We start from the raw sequence: 19,374 nt of genomic DNA on the forward strand, positions 1-19,374 counted from the left end.
GTGACACGTTGTAAATGTCAAAAAATGTTTGTTTACATAGAAACGTCAAAAATATTTATGTTTACTTAGTTACTGTCAAAAATAACAACAATTTTTTGTCGCATTATATATGTTTACAAAGAACAGCTGATTAAAAATTTGAAAAGACTCTTTCACTTAATAACATATGTTTGCTGCAATGCATTTCTTACGGGTATTTCTGTAACCAGTGGGGCGGAATCCTGAATCGGGAAAGGGATAAAAAGTATCCTATAACCTTCTACAGATCAAGACGAACAAAATTAAAAAAAAATTAGGCGAATCCGTCCAGCCGTTTGTGAGTGATGCTGTTACACACGAACAGTTTCATTTTTATATATATAGATTAATTGATCGATTCTATATCATTATTTTATTTTATTAGTGATTGTGTTGTAATAACAACTATAAATGTATAATAATTTATATTTTTACTTACAAAATCAATTTGGTTCCTTAAATCAGAATGGTATTGTTAAATTTATAAAGTTACCGATTCTGTCGTGAATGCTTTAAAAGTTGGTAGCCAGATGTATGCTTTAAATAGTATTCCAGATCACTATTTTCAATATTTTTTTAAGTGCTAAGACTTAAAGCCCACAACACATTTTTTATAAAAAGTTCATCTAAAATTTGCATATACGATGTTTTTACTGTTCTTACTCACACCCACATATCTTTCAGTTTCGCCACAAACCGGGAACGGCTATCGATGGAAGTAACTGTTTGGGGAAGGGCATTCCACAACCTACAAGCCATTACATGGTATGACTTATCACACACTGCAGTCCTGTGCTGAGGCATTCTCAAAATGTATGAGCCAGAGCGAGTGCTTCTACACGAGACACAGATTTAAAATATTCAGAAAAATATCTTGGAAAACCACATTTAAATATTGAATGAACTAGTTTTAGACTTTTATGGATCTTTGATGTTTTAATTTTAGAATATTTTACTGAATATTTGACGGTGTGATGTACTGCTCCCGTCTCACATCGTAAACGTAACGTATACAATAGTTTTGAGTTCTTTGTAGCTTCTCACTAAATACTAGTACTTATTGATTATTATTGATATACTCCGTGGTCATATCATTGATCACGGAGTTACAGTAATTGAAATGTGGAAGTACGAGTGATTTAGTCAAGAGCAGCTTGATATGTTCTGGTAAAAATCGTTGTAAACTTCTGAGTGAATGAATAGATGCGAAAACTCGTTTTAAAAATCTCCGCAACAGCGTCAGTTCAAGTGAAAGTCGACTTTATAGTCAAACCAAGATCCTTCACCTTGTCGTAGTACGGCAGAGTGTTACCATTTACAGTTAACGTTTCAATAGTATTGAAGTTTATTGAGTTTCGTAAACGAGAGTGACAAATAATGAGTGGTATCGTTTTTGCATGGTTTAGTCTCAGGCCATGATTTCTGAACCACATAACGATATTTTTAGTCACTATTGATTTTGGTGATACATTCATTAATTGAGTTAATTTTAAAGTGTGAATAGATTTGCAGGTCATCGGCATACATGTGATATGACCTATGTTTAAGTACAGAATGAATGTCGTTCACGTACAGTTCAAATAATAAAGGACCAAGAATCAATCCCTGTGGCACCCCAGAAGTAAAAATTTCCCTGTCCGAAGTCATGTCATCCACTTTTACACACTGCCGTCTCCCTGACAGATAAGATCTCAGCCAAGTTAATACATGACTAGAAAACCCTATTAGCCTTAGTTTAGCTAGCAACACTTTACGCTTTACGTTGTCGACAGCTTTTGAAAAATCGTACCCAACAGCATTGCTGCGAATACGGCGTATAGCTTTCAACACGTCACCTTGTATCACAGGTTTAAAAGTAAACTCTGGATAACCACAACTACGGTGTCCACCATTCTACCACCACAAAAACGTGCTTTGCAGCTCAATGTCTATCAGTAGTTTATGATAGCATAAAAATTTCTGCCAGCAATTTGTCAAAGAAGTGCATTGTAGCAGCAGACTTCATGATATTAACAGCTAGACACAATTTCTGTCAGCAGCTTGACTAAGACATTCCGTGTAGCAGCAGACTACATACTGCCAGCAGCGAGGTGTTGTGCGGCTGCTCCCGCTGATCGATCTTGTCGCCTAGCAACTGCATAGCCTCCGCTTGTTCTAACGTAATTCGCTTAATGGTAATCACGACTGTTTCACGTAATTCTACCGATTAATGTGACTGACATTGGAGACCAAACATCACTGATCACGTGTTTCATCGAACTCTTCTTACTTTGTTTTTGTCTGACGGCGATATTTTAACCGCTCTAAAGAATTGATAAAGCTGGATTGTCCACTAGCATAGTTCATACAATATGATAACTACCCAGCAAATTTATTATCATAAACCCTTTGTGTAGATATTATTTCTCCGTAATGTCTGACATACTACATTAGTTTCTTCAAGCACTGAACATTTTAGAACGTAACTAAAAACTTTTACGGTATTACCAAATGGATATTTTCTTAGAGCGATTAAAAATTGCTTCAGCTACAAAATATGTTGAATGAAAAAACAACAAATATCAGGCTGAAAATTTTAGTTCTAAGGCTTGCACTGCCCATGTCATAACACTGTCTTCTCAGTTTTTCTAGACCATAACGCGTTAAAATATTGTTACCCACAGTTTCGAGTTATTTCGTGATTATATTATTTTGAGATTATTGCGGATTTTTTTCTTAATTCACTGAAAGAAGAAAGTACGTATAAAATAACTTACAAACTTAGTTTTGATTATTTTATTTTTTTAAATCCACATAAAATATATAGTTCTATTTTGATTTTACTGGAAATTGTTCTTTATAGTATTTGTAAAAATAATATATTATTATAATTTTTAATTGTAAAAAGTAAAATAATATTATTATGAATTCCAATCTCTTTTCTGTAAGGAACGTTTGATGTGTACTTAAAGGTATTAAAATTCCCAATGAAACGTGTCTTTATTCCCCGTCGGTAGTAAGCTTTGAAAGACAGCGTGCTCCAGTTTACAAAACCTTATTTCCTGTATCTCTGATTCAAATCAGCTTCTCTGAGGTAACAAACAGAGTTAGCAGAACATAAAAATTATTGAAAGAACCTCTAGTAGCATCGGATTACGCAAGGTATTAGTTAGACGAAATATCTCGAACAAAGTGTATAGGACATTAACTGCATTGCAATTTGTCCATTTTTGTATAAAATAAAATGGAGTAGTCTGTAGTAGTCGTTTCACTTCTTGAGATCCTCTGGTAAGTAGTTCATTGATTTATCTCCCGTTTGTGTAAGGATTCTCCTCCTGCATTTGCTAACTATATATATAAAGAACTATTAAAATTCTGAGGTCGATATAACCTAATTCCTTGGTTTTAAATTGGCCATTGGTTAATTTACTTTTTATCCTGGTCACCAGATCAATCTTTAGATTGGCTGTTGATCATTTACATACTAGATTTAAATCTCATTCATCATTTGTTAATCAATGCAAGGTAAACCACAACATTAGCAAGGTAAACTGCTTGATCTATTTGGCTGCCTGTAATGATGTGCTGGGCTTTTTGACTACAAAGCATTTATTGACAATGAGCCATCTGTGTTCATTATACGATCTTATATAGATGTTAACCGAAGATTCTTCAGCTATGATCATAACAGTGTCATACGTATACTTTAAATAACTAATCTCAAAATAATTAAATTGGACGTAAGTTGTAAATCTGGTTATGGTTACGTGCTTACTTAATTTGGCATTTGTATCTTTACAACCTTTGTATAGCTCATGAACTTAACAGAAGTTTAGAAACTTATTGTTTTAAAGAAATTTAGAGATTTATAGACAAATAAAAACTCATATATATTACAATACTTGGCATAATACGTTAATATCGGTATTTAGAAATAAAAATGGCATGTGAGAATTGCCTCAATGAAATACCGTAGCTACATAAAATATAAATAATGGGTTTGATGTAAAAATCTTGATACAAGTTTAAATAATTCTCTAAATGCAGGCCTAAAGGAATAAAAGTGGCTTAGGTGTTCATTTTGAATGAAAACACTCAAATTATTGAGATATTCTCTATAGTTGTTGTTTTCGCAGTTTAATTGAAGGATTGTTAACATATGCGAGAAATAATAGAAGGGAATTAGTGAACCTTGAGGTTTTGGCTGGTTAATTGCCATAAGGGTTAGAAGGGATTTGCCTGAAGGGATTTATTTATGAAATCAATGAAAGTGACCACGCAAGAAGCATTTAACTGAAAACTACGTATTCCTTTGACGTACGAGGCATGTTTTTTTTAACTAAGTACCGTTTTGATACATAACAATATCAACTGAACCTTTTGTAACAATTTTATTTTGATACGAAAGCATACAATTTTATCTACTTATCCACCAAATTACTGTCAAAATTAACACACCAATCATATCTAAAAACAACCTTACGTATGCTGCATGTATAGGATATTTCCACCTGATGTAACAGCGAGTGAACGCGGTCATTTGTCTGCTACTGTCGTCGGTGCGATGCTGACCTTCAAAATGGTTTTTCAATTAAAAAAATGGTAACAAAATTGGGGGTGTTACATGGATTATAAAATATTTCCTAGGAAAATGCTGTAATACAATCTTGAGTAAATTTTGTCCCATGTGAATGAACATTGTCATAAACGATACGAACGTGTTTCTCAATAAAAATGTTATAGAAAATTCTTCTGAAACATTATAAAACTCCTCTGGTTTTAAAGAAATGTTCATAGTATAAGTGCAGTATTTTAAGTATACGCGGATGAGTCAAAGTGTCAATAACCTCTGCTTAAATCACAGAATTAGTCAGCAGAACATTTGTTATTCTTCAATAACAGGATACCAATTACCTGGAAGTAATGTATGACATCATAAGTCTCAATTGTACTGGACGCAAGTTTATAAAATGTGTTTGTCCTAGACGGTCAGCTATTGTTTTTACTATTAGAACGGGTCTAAATTATATCGAGCAATTCGAACTTTTGTAGAAAATAGGAGTTAGTATAGGCAAATACCATGATAAGATCAAATAGCAGTGAAAAATCGAGTCTGATAATCATTTTGTATGAACCAACGGAGACACTGCTGCCTGCTTTCGAAGTTTAGATAATGTAGATTACTAATATGAGTGTTTCTAAGATAAAATTTTCTCTCCATGATCGTGGAGTAAGGAAAAGTCTACAGTGTGATACAGGTGATGATGAAAACTGTGTAAAATATGAGGCTCACAGAGGTCAGAGACAACTTCGTGACAACTGAAGCAATATTAAATGGTTAATTACGTGTGCTTTTATAAATTTATTAGCATTAATCCTTTGTTTATATTTTTACAAATAATATTAAATTCTACATCATCTGAAGCGATAACTACTTTAAAACCAACCTCTAGAAATAAAGGGGAAAACTATATGTACCGGATTGTGAAATAAATTTACTAAAACCGAGCAAATAATTTGGCAGTTTAAAAAAAAACTGTAACAATTTATTTTCCTCCTTTTATGACGTTGAAAGATACTTGATCCACCAGCTCAACGGTTGTGTGATGTGTTGTCTCAACCTGAGGGCATGACTGTACTTCCGCTTCCTTTTTAAAGGACAATGAACAAAGGCCTTTGTTCCATATCATAAATAACTTTAGTTTCTTTGAAAAATTGTCCAAATTAATGCAGCAACTATATAATTAAAGAAAATAACATCCCTCGTAAATTTAACTTACTTCATATTAGCTTTCTGATTGAGCTGTCAAATCTTTGAGAGCAAAACTTTCAAATTCAGATTTGTATTTACATTGGTGAATATAATATCTTAAGGGGGCCATTTACCAAAAAAATTTAAAAATAATCAATTTTTATTTTTTTGCTTTAATTTGTTGCTTGGTTACCCTAGAATACTGTACAATCATTTATTTTTTCATAAACACATTAGAAATATAAAATTTTTATTATTTACTTCATTAGGTACAGAGCGTACAAAAACGCCAAATTTCCGAGGTTTTGGTTTCCCACTGTTACTTATGTATTATAAAACACAGACAAGGCATTTGAGGGTGAATTATTGCTTTATATGTGGTAATTTATTTTGTTATCTGTTGGCAGCCCTGTCAAGAAACAGCAGACTATAATTTTGTTTATGTTTACGTTTGTAAAGCAGAAAAGTATCTAAATTGATATCAACATCTTTAGATCCGTGTTATATAGTAGCCTACTGTGTTCTATTAGTTATTCTATATTACTTTTAGTGAACTTATATACAAATAAACCGTGTTTGTTCAATAAATATGAAGCAGTCGACTAAAAAGCAACATCTTAGAACTAAAGTAAGTAAAAGACTCAAAGCATCTTTGGCAATAAACAAAACGGTGGCAAAATGTCAAAACTTATTGAGTCCCTGCAGGCTGATTCAAAATGATTCTGTATCTAATACTAGTGACAATCCTAACAGTTCTGCTAAAGTACATGTTAGACATGCAATTATGGATCACTTTGAGGTTATGCCTAGTACAAGTACTTGCAAATGTAAATGAGCCTAGGCACTCTAAGTGGAAGCCAAAACGACACTAGGCCTATAGTGTTATCTAGTGAACTAAATATAAATGCAAATCAGTGTCCCTCTATTGGTTTGAAGCCAATATCACCAAGAATAAGCGATCTTGATCAACGCCTAAATGTGGTGGTTGATAATGAGGAAATTTTTACTGGGTCTGAGTATAAATTAGTCGATATGGTTTGCGTGAAAGAGTTAGTACGAAACCTAGTGTGCCCTATATGTTTGCATCCAAACAGCTTGAGTAATTACTGAAACAGAACGTAATGGCTTTGCGTGCAAATTGAATGTTGAGTGTGAGAATTGCCCCTGATCTAGAAAATATTTAGTTACACTTCCAAAAAAATTGATGGTTCGAAGTCATTCGACGTAAACCGCAGGATCGTGAAATCATTCATGACTATTGGTGAAGGTTATGGGTCCTTAGAAAAGTTTAGCTTGGTTATGAACCTAGACAGTATGAGCAGCAAAACATATTCATCTCATTCTGCGGAAGTTTCAAAGTCATCTGTATTTATGGGCGGGGATAATCTGAAAAAAGCTAGGGCTCGAGTGCGTGAATCGTATAAGGATATGGATGCCACAATCACGGATGACACAGTTGTTGACATTGGTGTCAGCTTCGACGGTTCATGGCACAAAAGAGGCCACACATCCAACTATGGTGTTGGTGTTGTAATAGAACTTCAAACTGGTCTCGTCATCGACTACTGTGTCCTATCGAAGTATTGCCAAGTGTGGTTGTGAATACAGCCACTGAACTCGGCGCAGAGTCACCTGAATTCGATATTTGGTTGGTATGAGGGCCATAAAGAAGATTGTTACAAAAATTACAGTGGCTCTTCCCCTGCGATGGAAACCAAGGCCGCAGAAATATTATGGAAACGATCATTAGACTATAAACTGAGATATCGCACTATCGTTTCTGATGGGGATGCCGCAGTTTTTTTCCCACCTACAAAATCTGAAAGTGTACGGTGAAGATGTACCCATCGTAAAAGAAGAATGTGTCAACCATATTGCCAAGCGACTTAGGACTGGCTTACGAAATGTTGTAAAAACATGTAAAGCACAAGGTATCACACTAGGTGGAAGGCGGTTCGGTAGCCTAAAAACAATCGACAATAGTAAAGTTGACAAAATATTACAGGAACTCAATTCTTCGGAATCAAGATAGTGTTGAAAACATGAGGCAAGACATATTAGCAACTTTACACCACTGTGTGTCTTCTGACAGTGAAAACAGGCACACTAAATGTCCTCAAGGTGACAAATAGCTGGTGTTTCTACAATCGTGCTCTCGCAAAAGGCGAAACTCCAGGGCCCCCATGCAAGAAATCTGGGTACTTGCAATATCACCATTGGTACTGAAACACATATTTCCTGTATACCAAAGACTCATATCAAGAGAACTGTTAGAAAGATGCCAGAAGGGACGAACTCAAAATGCGAATGAGAGTCTCCATAGTTGTATTTGGAAAAAGTGTCCCTAAGACAAGGAACGTTTCGAAGCGAATCGTGGACTGTGCAGTTGCTGAAGCTGTATCTGAATACAATTATGGAAACACAATACAAAGTACCTTGATGGGAGCTGCTGGTGTGTCTCCAGGAAGACTTTCAATGAAAATAATAAGGGCAAGAGACAAAAGAAGAGTATTGCAGGCGAAGAAGAGACTGCTGAGTGCAAAGTACATAAAACACCGCCGACAGCTAAAGGTGAGAAAATTGAAAAATGAAGAAACCCTAAAGGAAAAAGAAGGTGTAACTTATGGAGCTGGACTGTTTTAGGAGTACAAAGCATCAAAAGGTATAAAATTACCTGTTTCTTGTTATTGTTTACAGTATTTATATGACAAAAAGCTACATACTATGTTTTTGCTGTTTTCCGGATATAATATTTTACCTGTTTTATCAAATAGTTTAACAGCATAAACTTTTTATTTTTTACCTTACAGAGTTCAAACTTTGCACAATTGTTCTTAGATACAATATGCACAAACTGTAGTATGTGAAATAAATATTGTTAATATATGTGTCATTTATGATATATTTACTTTTTGTTACAGAAAAATAAAATCGAAAATAAAACTATTTATTTTAAAATATGTTACTATGATTTAATCCTATTACTGATACTACAGTTTATAGGGATCATAATAAGCTTTCATTAAAAAAAATAATTTTTAAAATATCTCTACTAGAAGAACAGTTATCCTGCAAACTAAAATTATAGTGTTTTTTTATTCCGCAACCCCCCCTTAGGGGTGGGGGGTGGTGGTGTGGGGGGGTTATGTGACTTTTCTTGTATAAATTAGTTATAGACTAACTTTTAAAAGTCCAATCATGTATAAAAACCAAGTATTAACATATTTTTATTTTTGGGTAAATGGCCCCCTCTATGCAAGTTATTGTTAGGTAAAAACCTATCTTAGGTGATCTCATATGGTAAAACAGGGATATCTATCTTGGCTATAAAAAGTATGTATAATTAAATTTATTCATTGTCTTGATTAAAGCTGTGACACAAAGGACATCGATTCAATAAAAAATGTTGAAGAGGAAAGTGTACATTATTAGTTTATTACTATGATGAAGTACCTATCTTATCATAGTGTACTTAATCGTGTTATAAGATTTTCATGAAGTCATATTTTATAATGGTTTATTGCAATTAGTTTAACCAATTAACATCTAATTATATACAGTTAATAAAATAAAAACTGTGAATTTGTTTTGTAAATTATATTAATTTTAATGGTGATTTACAGCGATTATCAACAATTCTTAAAAGGTTACAGTCTCTTATACATATCGCTTTGATAGAATTCAAGTTACGAGTATACAAGGATGAATAAGTCATGGAGGAGTGCTAACATGATCTGGGTTGTACAATGCATCTTATTAGTACATTACATGATGATTAAATATCTTTATATATAGGATGCAAATACAAAGAAGATTTAAATATGACCACTGTATATAATTAAGTAACACATTGATTAATAATCAATTTGTGTTGTAGGGTGTATCAACTCACAAGGTACAACAATTACGACAATGAAAATTATCGTGTTATATTATACTAGCAGTTACCCACGACTTTGCACACGATTTCATATTTGATAATAAGTACTTTGTGGGTACATTTTTTATGGCGTAATAATACAAATGTAAATGATTGATTATACTATAACATATTCTAATTTCCAGATCAATTTCAGAATAATCAAAAGTCTAAAGAGCAATGTGTTCGGTCCTCAAGTCGAAGAGTGAAACGCTTTTTATGACTATCAATAAAATACACAAAGTATTCTGCAACAGTGAATGATTTTTGAATAAATAGCTCCAACGTTTTCAGTAAAACTTAACTCACTTAGCACTTGGAATATTTTACTCCACAGTGGAAGAATAGGCTACTACATCCGTATTAATCTTAGTCAAAGTACCTGATGTAATATGATGGAGTCTTTTAATAATTCTAAATCAGAAGTAGACATGTTTATATGATACGTATTCCAGTGTTCATTGCTAAAAGTCTCAAAAAGCAAACAAAATTTCCTTATTTTAAGGTTTGCGTCTGAAGAAGGATTTCTGGTTCGAATTAATTATATTACACTCACCCCTCAGTAGAGGTTTTCTTGATTCCACGATAAAAAATATATTCGTACTTGATCTGAGAAGCCTTCTTTAGTCTAAAAATGTCTACTTATAGCCCTCGTAATCTTATCCCGGTATACGTAATTCCCAGTGTCCTAGTAAAGTTAGAATTGTTGTCCTGAACAACAAAGCCTTATTCAGTCAAAAAGGGTATACTCACATTTTAAAATATCTCCTTCCAGTCTAAGTTATTTCTTCACTATAGTAGTGTTTACCGGTAACGGAAGATTGTATTAAAAGGCTACTTCGGTTTTTAGTGACAACTTCCGCTCTTTGAAAGCTACTACGGTACCTTAGTAGCGTTTGCATTGTTTCTCCGATTAAGAAAATATTTATTTATTTGGTTCGAAAAATATTATTCGGCCACACATCTTGTATTAGTCTGTTGAGACCATAACTCATGTGTGTGTTTGTGTCAAATTTCATCGTTGTTTCGGGGAGTTGAGAAACAGAATATACTTGATATTTCTCTTACGGATCGCAATCCCTTTAAACCCCTATGTATGGTTGATATGCATTAAAAATCATCTTTTAAGAGTATAAGAAGCAGGTGTATCAAATTCCATTTCGCTAGGATACCTGGTTTTGTGAAACGAAATATAGTTGCTCTAGATGTTGCAACCACATTTCAATCCCTATGGTTGCTTTATCTTTATGATATTATCATTTTTACTTAGAATATTTGAACCTGTTTATTTCAGAAGTATGTTCTTAATGTACAGTACACAAATTTAGAAATAGTAGTGATTAAAATATATTATTTAATTAAAACAGTTCACTGCTAAGCGCCAAGGAGGAGTTAGCAAGAGTAACATTTGTTTTAGTTACTTTCAGTAAAGTTTAGTTGTCATTAATCAAACTCTTGATTCTCAGCGCCACATTGGTTGGACAGCGAAACGAATTCTTTTAATTACTGAAACATGAGTAATATTTATAATACGGGTTTAGCTTAGATTGAATTTTATTATTTTAATTGGTAAATACGTCACTCAAATTCGATACTATTGTTTCTCACCAAGGCATTGCTGCTATAAGGATGCTTAAAATAAGTATCTGTCCAGATCTTACCGTATTCTCCAGACACAACAGGTTACCACACCTTCTTGGCTACATGTTTCTACCTCAATATGAATTAATAATCCAATAATAATAGCCCTTGTATATAAGCACTACAAATGCATATGTTATTACTTGATATAGTAATCCCAGGTGTAATGTTTTAAATCGATTGTTGTAATCTGTTATTTATCTACTCATATCTGGACCAAACAATTGTCGAGTGTGCACGTGTGTAAGTTTGAGTGCACGAATGAGTGAGTGTTTGCAGGAGGGAGAAGAAGAAGAGTTTATGGCACGTCTCTCAGGAAGTGTAACTAAGGGTTGGTTTCTCACTTCTCACTATCTATCGCCATGAACCACAAAACTTTTCTGCCGGAAACGGTGTACTTTTACTTAGAGTTAAAATGGTCTATGACATTTCTGTTTTTTTAATTCATTTTTTGTCATACTTTCCTAAGAGTTATTCGTAGGAAAACGCAACAAAACCAAAATAGTTTTTTGTAATAAAGACATAAAAAAGTAATTGATCAAATTAGGAAATTTTTAAAGGTAAATGTTTTATAAATGGCAATGTTCCGATATTTATGAACATATTCAAAAACAGTTGAATCGCATAATTTATATATTTATGGTATATGAAAATGTATTAATTTGGTTTAAAGCTCGAATTTTTTTGATAAGTCAACAAAAAATGTTTTTTAATAACCCATTCTATAGACGAATCACAAATTACTGAGTTGTTTCAACAAGTACGATATAACAACATAAATGTTTAGAAATTCGTTAAAAAATACCGGATATTCATTTGTCTTTGATGTTAAAATATGGTGGCATAGCGAACGATGTGTAAACATGAGATTAGGCTCACTATAGGTTGTAGAGATCATTAGATATCGAGATAATGCATGTGACAACCATAAAAATAAGAAAAACATTATTGCAAAATATGAGATGAATGTATATGTATATAACCTTATCGGGAATTGACTTCCAAGACATTGCAAATTCATTGAGTACCTGTGGTGAGTGGTTTGTACATAGTTGAAAGTGAAGAGTTTTAAGGTAGCTAGCCTTTTGAATTTGCATGAAAGTATCGTATCACTTTAACTATTTATAGTGATTTGCAATGTTATATACCATTTCTGCAATATTGCAATATTGAACTATTAATTTTTATGCTAGATTATTTAAAAGGATGGTACGTATCAAAGCGCAATAGAAGGGTCAACACACTATTGCTATAAATTATAACACGGTAGGAGCGTGACTAACAACGTATTTCATAACACGCAACTTTGAGGTTACATGCAACAGTACAAGTCTATTGCTCATTTCATTAGGCTACATGTGTTAGTTGACACATTTTATTTGTTGTAAAATACTTTCATTGCCATCATAGATATAAGACCAATGTAAAAATATTCGTGACGCTCACCTAAATCATAGGATTCAACTTTAAATCTATAAGTCAGTATATCTTTTGTGGCCAGACAGATAGAAATTATTTCATTTCTAAACTTGATAATGCTAATTCTCAGCCAATAACATACAGGCTAACGTTTTCATTTACGTATGACATGATTGAAATAAAGTGTATTGAGGGTAGAAAATCACAAGCGATAAGGAATCAAATATTCAGTGTTAATGACCGAAAGGAATGTGAAGCGGAACTGGAGCTTGAGAATTGATCGCTGGCGTTATTGCATTATTTCGGATATGCAGATACGTTTCCATATTATCGTTGGATATAAACCTAATATTGTCTTATGGACCTGTAGAAGTAAGTTTTGGCAGCAATAAGAGTATTGGGTGGTAATCATTTCTATGTAAGCAGTTATAAAGTAGATGATTTAAGTGTTACAACTGAAATATACTTAGGACTAATTGTGGATTTTGAATTAGTGTTATGGCCGAACTGATTATTTATACTAAACACAACAGAATATTTGTATTGTCTTTTCCAATGAATCATCGGTCCGATAAGTTTTATGAAATTATTATCAGTTCATGTAAAATATAATATAATTATTAAATGTCATTCACTATTTATCCCACGATGATAATTTAAATCATATAAAATGTGTGGTAAATGGTTGTCTTGAGTGAGGAAAATTGGCCTGTTTGTCACTCCCTAATATCCTTCAACATTAGCCTGAAAACCATTTTATACAATTATAATTCAAAGCAGTTTGATAATTGTTATGTTTACATTTCATATTTAACAAAAATATAAATAAGTCAAGTATCAAGTCATAAATCCGTCAAACTCAGAATATAAATATTGATGAATCGAAGTGGCACAAAATTATTGTGATTTATTTTATCGCGGTATTAGACAAATATATGGTAAAGGTATCATAAACAGACATCGACTTTCTTAGCAGTGTAAGCTTTTTATTGTATTATTTAGTTTTCACGCACAAGGTAATTTAAAAACTACATTTAAAATAAACTAGAACAGTTGATAAGGATGTTTGTCTGTAACTGCAGTGTTGTGGTTTTTACAAACACAAATTTGTATTTTATTAGTTTTTTAATAGTATGATGTTGAAGCTTAGTTCTCAAATTGAAAATGTAACCGTTTTCTTTTTCATATAAAATTTGTATCTGTGAAATACTTCCCAGCATTTAATGACTTTTCAGGATTTAGAAGTCTTAGGTAGTATAATGTAACACAATTAAGAAGGTTTCGTTTACACTAACGTATTAAGACCCAAAAGTAACCAGTTAGCAAATTTACGAATGAATTCCTGAATGACACTCGTTTCAAAATGCTAGGTAACCAACTTTATTGAAGATGATACCAGACCGGAAGTAAAATATTATGTTTGTAATAAGTTTCAATAAATAATAAAAAAATTTTAATGTTTCTAATCACATAGAAATTTAATTTCGCTTAGTTTCAAATCAACGTGACTTTAGGAATCTAAGATAACAATAGTAATACTTACTATTTACTATTAAAGTTAATAGTAGCAGAATTCTCAGCCGGTAAGTTAGAGATTGAGACTAGGGTTTCGGCAGAACAAGTTTTTAATTTTTAATTCTTTCCCAAATTAAATTAGACAATTTTTATTTAATGAATATAAAGGAACAAATCAAGATTTAAATTTAAAAACCAAAGTATAAAATAAAACATAATAACGTAAGTTTAGACAGATTGCAATCAGAAAGTTAGTATTGCTAAAGAATGTAATTACTGTTGGCGAGAGAAAAAAGAGGAGACCTGGCCCGTGCCGGCGCACAGCTGTGTACTAGTGTGTTGCCGCCCGGTAATTTCAGGCGCTTCGCCCACAGCCAACCCCTGCGAATTGTTTATCCTAGCAATGGAACAGTGAAACAATAATGGAATTACGAAACAGGGCGCGGCAACATACTAGTTAGTAACGCCTGCAAATTTCAGATAGGCCAGAATCCAGGTATCTTCTTTTCTCTCGCCATCAGTACTTAATGACCAAGAAGGTACATTTGTAACATATTTAATAATTAAGAATAATGTGACTACTAAATGTGCTGCCACAGTAAAGAGCGAGGAGAGGCCTCGTAAACAGCAACTGGCCGCACGGCAGCTAAGTATTATTGCTGGAAATTTGCCTAATTCTTATGGCCTTAGACGAGAACATTTCCTTAAAAGTGAAGTGTGCAACAAAAAAGTGTGAACAAAATGAGAAATATTGTTTTTTAGTTAATAACGTGAAAATAAAATCATAATCCGTACAACTTATTAATCATAAAATCTGTAACACTTTTTGGCGTCATTTTAATCTTAAAGGCGATAGGGATCCATATTGATTAACACCACTTTTAACGCGAATAAAATATTAAAATTTCAATAATTTTTCGTGTTACAGTAATTTAAACAGTGAAATTATTTCGAAATATAAACCCATGCTGTATTAAAATTAATTACTGAGCATCACGTAGGGTTTTATTCAAAATTTTCAAAAAAAGTTACAAACAAATTAATATTTTTGAGAAATTATAATTTTACAATTAACATGACATTAAATTATAATTTATTAAATCTTTGTTTTATAAGTTTACTTAATAGTACTAATTTTAATAGTAAGATCAGTAACTAGAATATCTATTTTACAATTTGTACTAAGCGATAAAGAATTGTAGCGGTAAACGGGTTTTATATGTTCAGGTTTACCCGCCACCGTGTCACTGCTCCCGGCTCCTACAGAATACATGGCTGACGTCACAACAAAAGACTTGTAAAAGCAGCTGTTTTACGGTTTCAGAATGTTTCTTTGCCCCGTTCTGCCTCTTAGCGAGAGTCGGCACAAACACTTCGCCATGCAACAAACTATGTCGTTAATAAATCCTCGAAAGTAAACTGTTTGGAAAAAATGTGTAATCCACAGTATATATATACTTGTCCGTAGCACAATTTTAGTTCTCTACGAACACAAAGAGAAATATTGTTTTACTGAGGAATACAGAGACAATAAAATCAACTTGTGGCTAATTGATTAGAATCAGATAGACATAACCTCTCTAGCTATATTTTATATGAGTGACGTAAATTAGTTTTACAACGTTGTGGCAATGGGTAAAAACACAACCTAAAATATCTGTTAGTATTTTTCAAATCCAAAATCGTCTATTCACACAAACTAAAACATGTACATAGTATGACAATATATGTTACAATCTATGCATTTCAATGATATACAGGGTGATTCATGAAGTTCTCCCCCCACTTCTACAGCACATTGTACTAGTAAAAATAATGAAAAAATGTTATATAAACATAGGTCCGAAAACGCTTCGTTTAGCGAGTTACAGGCTAGCGAAAGATTTCGCCTGAATTCCTGGGTAAAGAGTAAAATAAAGCGATACTGAAACCTTTTGGAAAGGTTAATTAAGTAAGAAATATCGTGGATTTCTTATGTATTTTTACCTGATAAAGCTAATAAAATAGGTTTCAGAACTGTACCTGTAGTAGTTTTTGAGGGATTCAGGGTTAAATGCAAAAAATTGGGGCACGAAACAATGTTTTTTTTTAAGTTTGATGTACAATAACTTTGTTAAATTGGTAATAAATACATAAAATCAAACAAACATTAATTGTAGAGAATTTAATTCTGAGAAAATTGATATAATCAAAGTCTAAAATAAAACAGAAATAAGTACCAAAAAATCGATTTTATTCAGTATAATACATTACTAGTTTTAAGCAAAATTAATCAGGTTGGGCCAACCGTACGCACTTTTTTATAATAGATGTTTCGAAAATATGAGGCCATCATTATCAATACATTTTGCAGCACGTTTGTGTATTGCTTTTGTTGCGTTTCTTAATTTTTCAGGACTTCCCTGTATCTGCACAGCCGAATCCATAATACGGGCAATTAATTCATCACGAGAATTCACTTTTGTCTTGTATACAATGTCTTTCATCCATCCCCAGATGCAATAATCCAATGGAGATAGATCTGGTGATCTTGGTGGCAAAGGGTGAGGCCCTCCACGACCAATCCAGTGTCCAGGAAATTGATGATTTAAGTAAGCAGAAACGGCACGTGAAAAGTGGAGGAGGTGCTCCGTCATGCTGGAAGTACAAATTTTGTCTGAGATGTAAAGGAACATTCTCTAACAGCTGCGCGCAACTCTTCTTGAAGGAAATGCAAATAGAACTCAGCATTTAGGCGTTCAGCTAGTAATTGTATTATACTGAATAAAATCGATTTTTTGGTACTTATTTCTGTTTTATTTTAGACTTTGATTATATCAATTTTCTCAGAATTAAATTCTCTACAATTAATGTTTGTTGATTTTATGTATTTATAACCAATTTAACAAAGTTATTGTACATCAAACTTAAAAAAACATTGTTTCGTGCCCCAATTTTTTGCATTTAACCATGAATCCCTCAAAAACTACTACAGGTACAGTTCTGAAACCTATTTTATTAGCTTTATCAGGTAAAAAATACATAAGAATCCACGATATTTCTTACTTAATTAACCTTTCCAAAAGTTCAGTATGGCTTTATTTTACTCTTTACCCAGGAATTCAGGCGAAATCTTTCGCTAGCTGTAACTCGCTAACGAAGCGTTTTCGGACCTATGTTTATATAACATTTTTTCATTATTTTTACTAGTACAATGTGCTGTAGAAGTGGGGGAGAACTTCATGAATCACCCTGTATATTTACAATATTAAAAGATAACAGATCCATACATAATACTGAACTTTGTATTACATTCTAATTGTTTGTATTATAAGTAAACTGGTACCTATGTAGCCGGCCTCGTGCAACAGCGCGGGGACCTGTCGACCAGAGTGAGTGGCACCGGCAGGCCGGGGGCCAAGCTACTGGCTGTCTGCGGGCAGACCACCACCGCCCGGGAGCTGCTGTGCACTGTTCGCCGGTACACACGATGTTGCCGCCGGCGAGACTCACGGTATACTAGAACGGGGACGGCTCGATTACTCCACTGATCGTTGGCCCAACGACCCTCCTGGAAGAAATGTAATTTGTACAGAGTGTCGTTGGCCCAACGACCCATTTTACAAACATATTAGAGGTTCGATTAATCCACTGGTTCGTTGGCCCAACGACCCTATTTGTTTCATTTCTGTAAATTTCAAATAAAGGGTCGTTGGCCCAACGATCCTTATATTTTTAATTTACTGGTATAGGTTGCGTTGTACCAACGATCAGTGGTGTAATTGGACCATGAATTAAATATTAAGCAATAATATTTAAAGGGGGTCGTTGGGCCAATGAACCTAAATGAAATGAATCGTACGATGTTCAAAAGAGGGCCGATTACACCACCAGGCGTTGGCCCAACGACCCACGCAGCTACATTAGCTCATTTCAGCGGCCAGAGGGTCGATTAGTCCACTACTTCATTCTCCTTCTCCTTATAAGTCCGCTTGCAAGACAATGTTTTACTTTTTAAGCACTCCAGTTAATATGTACAGTAGTTTTAGTGTTGTTCTCGAGATACTAATGTATGTAGAAAAACATAACTTATAAAGTAACCACATATATATTAAATACTAAAAATCAAATATATACATATTAGTAGGAGTATGTATTATTATATTAGTATTTGTACCCACAAATGCTATTATGAGCTGACATTTTGTTTTATATACATTACTTGTTTAATATTTATATAAAAAGGTTGATATAAAGTATAAGTGGTTTCATATTTAACCAAATATTTATATTATTAAATTTCGTTGATAGTTATATTTTGCATGGTTAATAAGAAGTCTCGGTAAAATGTATTGAAATCCCGTAAAAACGTTGTTAGACGCATATGTTTTAACAAGTTGAGGAATAATAATAATAATAATATCATATAACATTTTAACGCTATTTCAAACCCGATTATTTTTCATAATAAAATGTATCGAGAATTATTTTGCATCTTAAAAAACCTATTATTGTAAGATTTCTCAGGGTCCATAATGCTTAATATCATGTGAAAAATTAATAATTGTTTAAACAGTTATAACTACTAACAGTTAGAAGCGTTATTTACACATTTTATGGTGTTGACATTTGACACAGGTTATTAACATATTATTACACAAGAATGCAATTTTAAACGAACGTTATGTATAGTTCGATAGATGAACCACTTTCACTTAAAGATATTTTGTAATCATTTTAATTTGCAATCTTAAATCTTTGGAATCAAACAATTATAAAATACAAATAGCACAACAAGACAACACAATGGAAAAATATAACACAAGATTTATACATAAAGAAGAAAATATTAGTATTTGGCCGATTACTACATTGCCTGTGACATAAAACAATTAAGGTTGACTGAGGTTTTGAGTAGGACGTTGTGGTGTTAGCTGAATTATTCAATTAATTCAATTTACAGTAAATAATTTCGATAAGATATTCTTTTCAAATAATCTATAATGAATAGCTTTTATAAAATATATCAGGACTCATCCTTAATACAAACACTTATTCATTGATATAGAAAATAATTATGCAATAAATCTACACTATTTAACGATGTGGTATTGTTTGACCACAATAAATCGATACTGGAAGTATATGAGAT

At 32.9% G+C, this 19,374-nt stretch overlaps 1 protein-coding gene across 1 annotated transcript in view; it reads left to right on the forward strand.

The window, feature by feature from the left end:
* The first annotated feature begins 7,538 nt into the window (after window positions 1-7,538).
* Window positions 7,539-19,374, forward strand: part of LOC124361190 (proline-rich protein 36-like) — a 33,512-nt gene continuing 21,676 nt past the window's right edge. Inside the window, exons 1-5 of the mRNA XM_046815230.1 lie at window positions 7,539-7,680; window positions 7,842-7,968; window positions 8,214-8,320; window positions 9,627-9,644; window positions 17,577-17,695. Coding sequence (XP_046671186.1) covers window positions 7,539-7,680; window positions 7,842-7,968; window positions 8,214-8,320; window positions 9,627-9,644; window positions 17,577-17,695 — 513 coding nt within the window. The remainder of the gene's footprint in view (window positions 7,681-7,841; window positions 7,969-8,213; window positions 8,321-9,626; window positions 9,645-17,576; window positions 17,696-19,374) is intronic.

The sequence above is a fragment of the Homalodisca vitripennis genome, chromosome 4 (assembly GCF_021130785.1).
Source record: "Homalodisca vitripennis isolate AUS2020 chromosome 4, UT_GWSS_2.1, whole genome shotgun sequence".
NCBI classification, from domain to species: Eukaryota; Metazoa; Arthropoda; class Insecta; order Hemiptera; family Cicadellidae; genus Homalodisca; species Homalodisca vitripennis.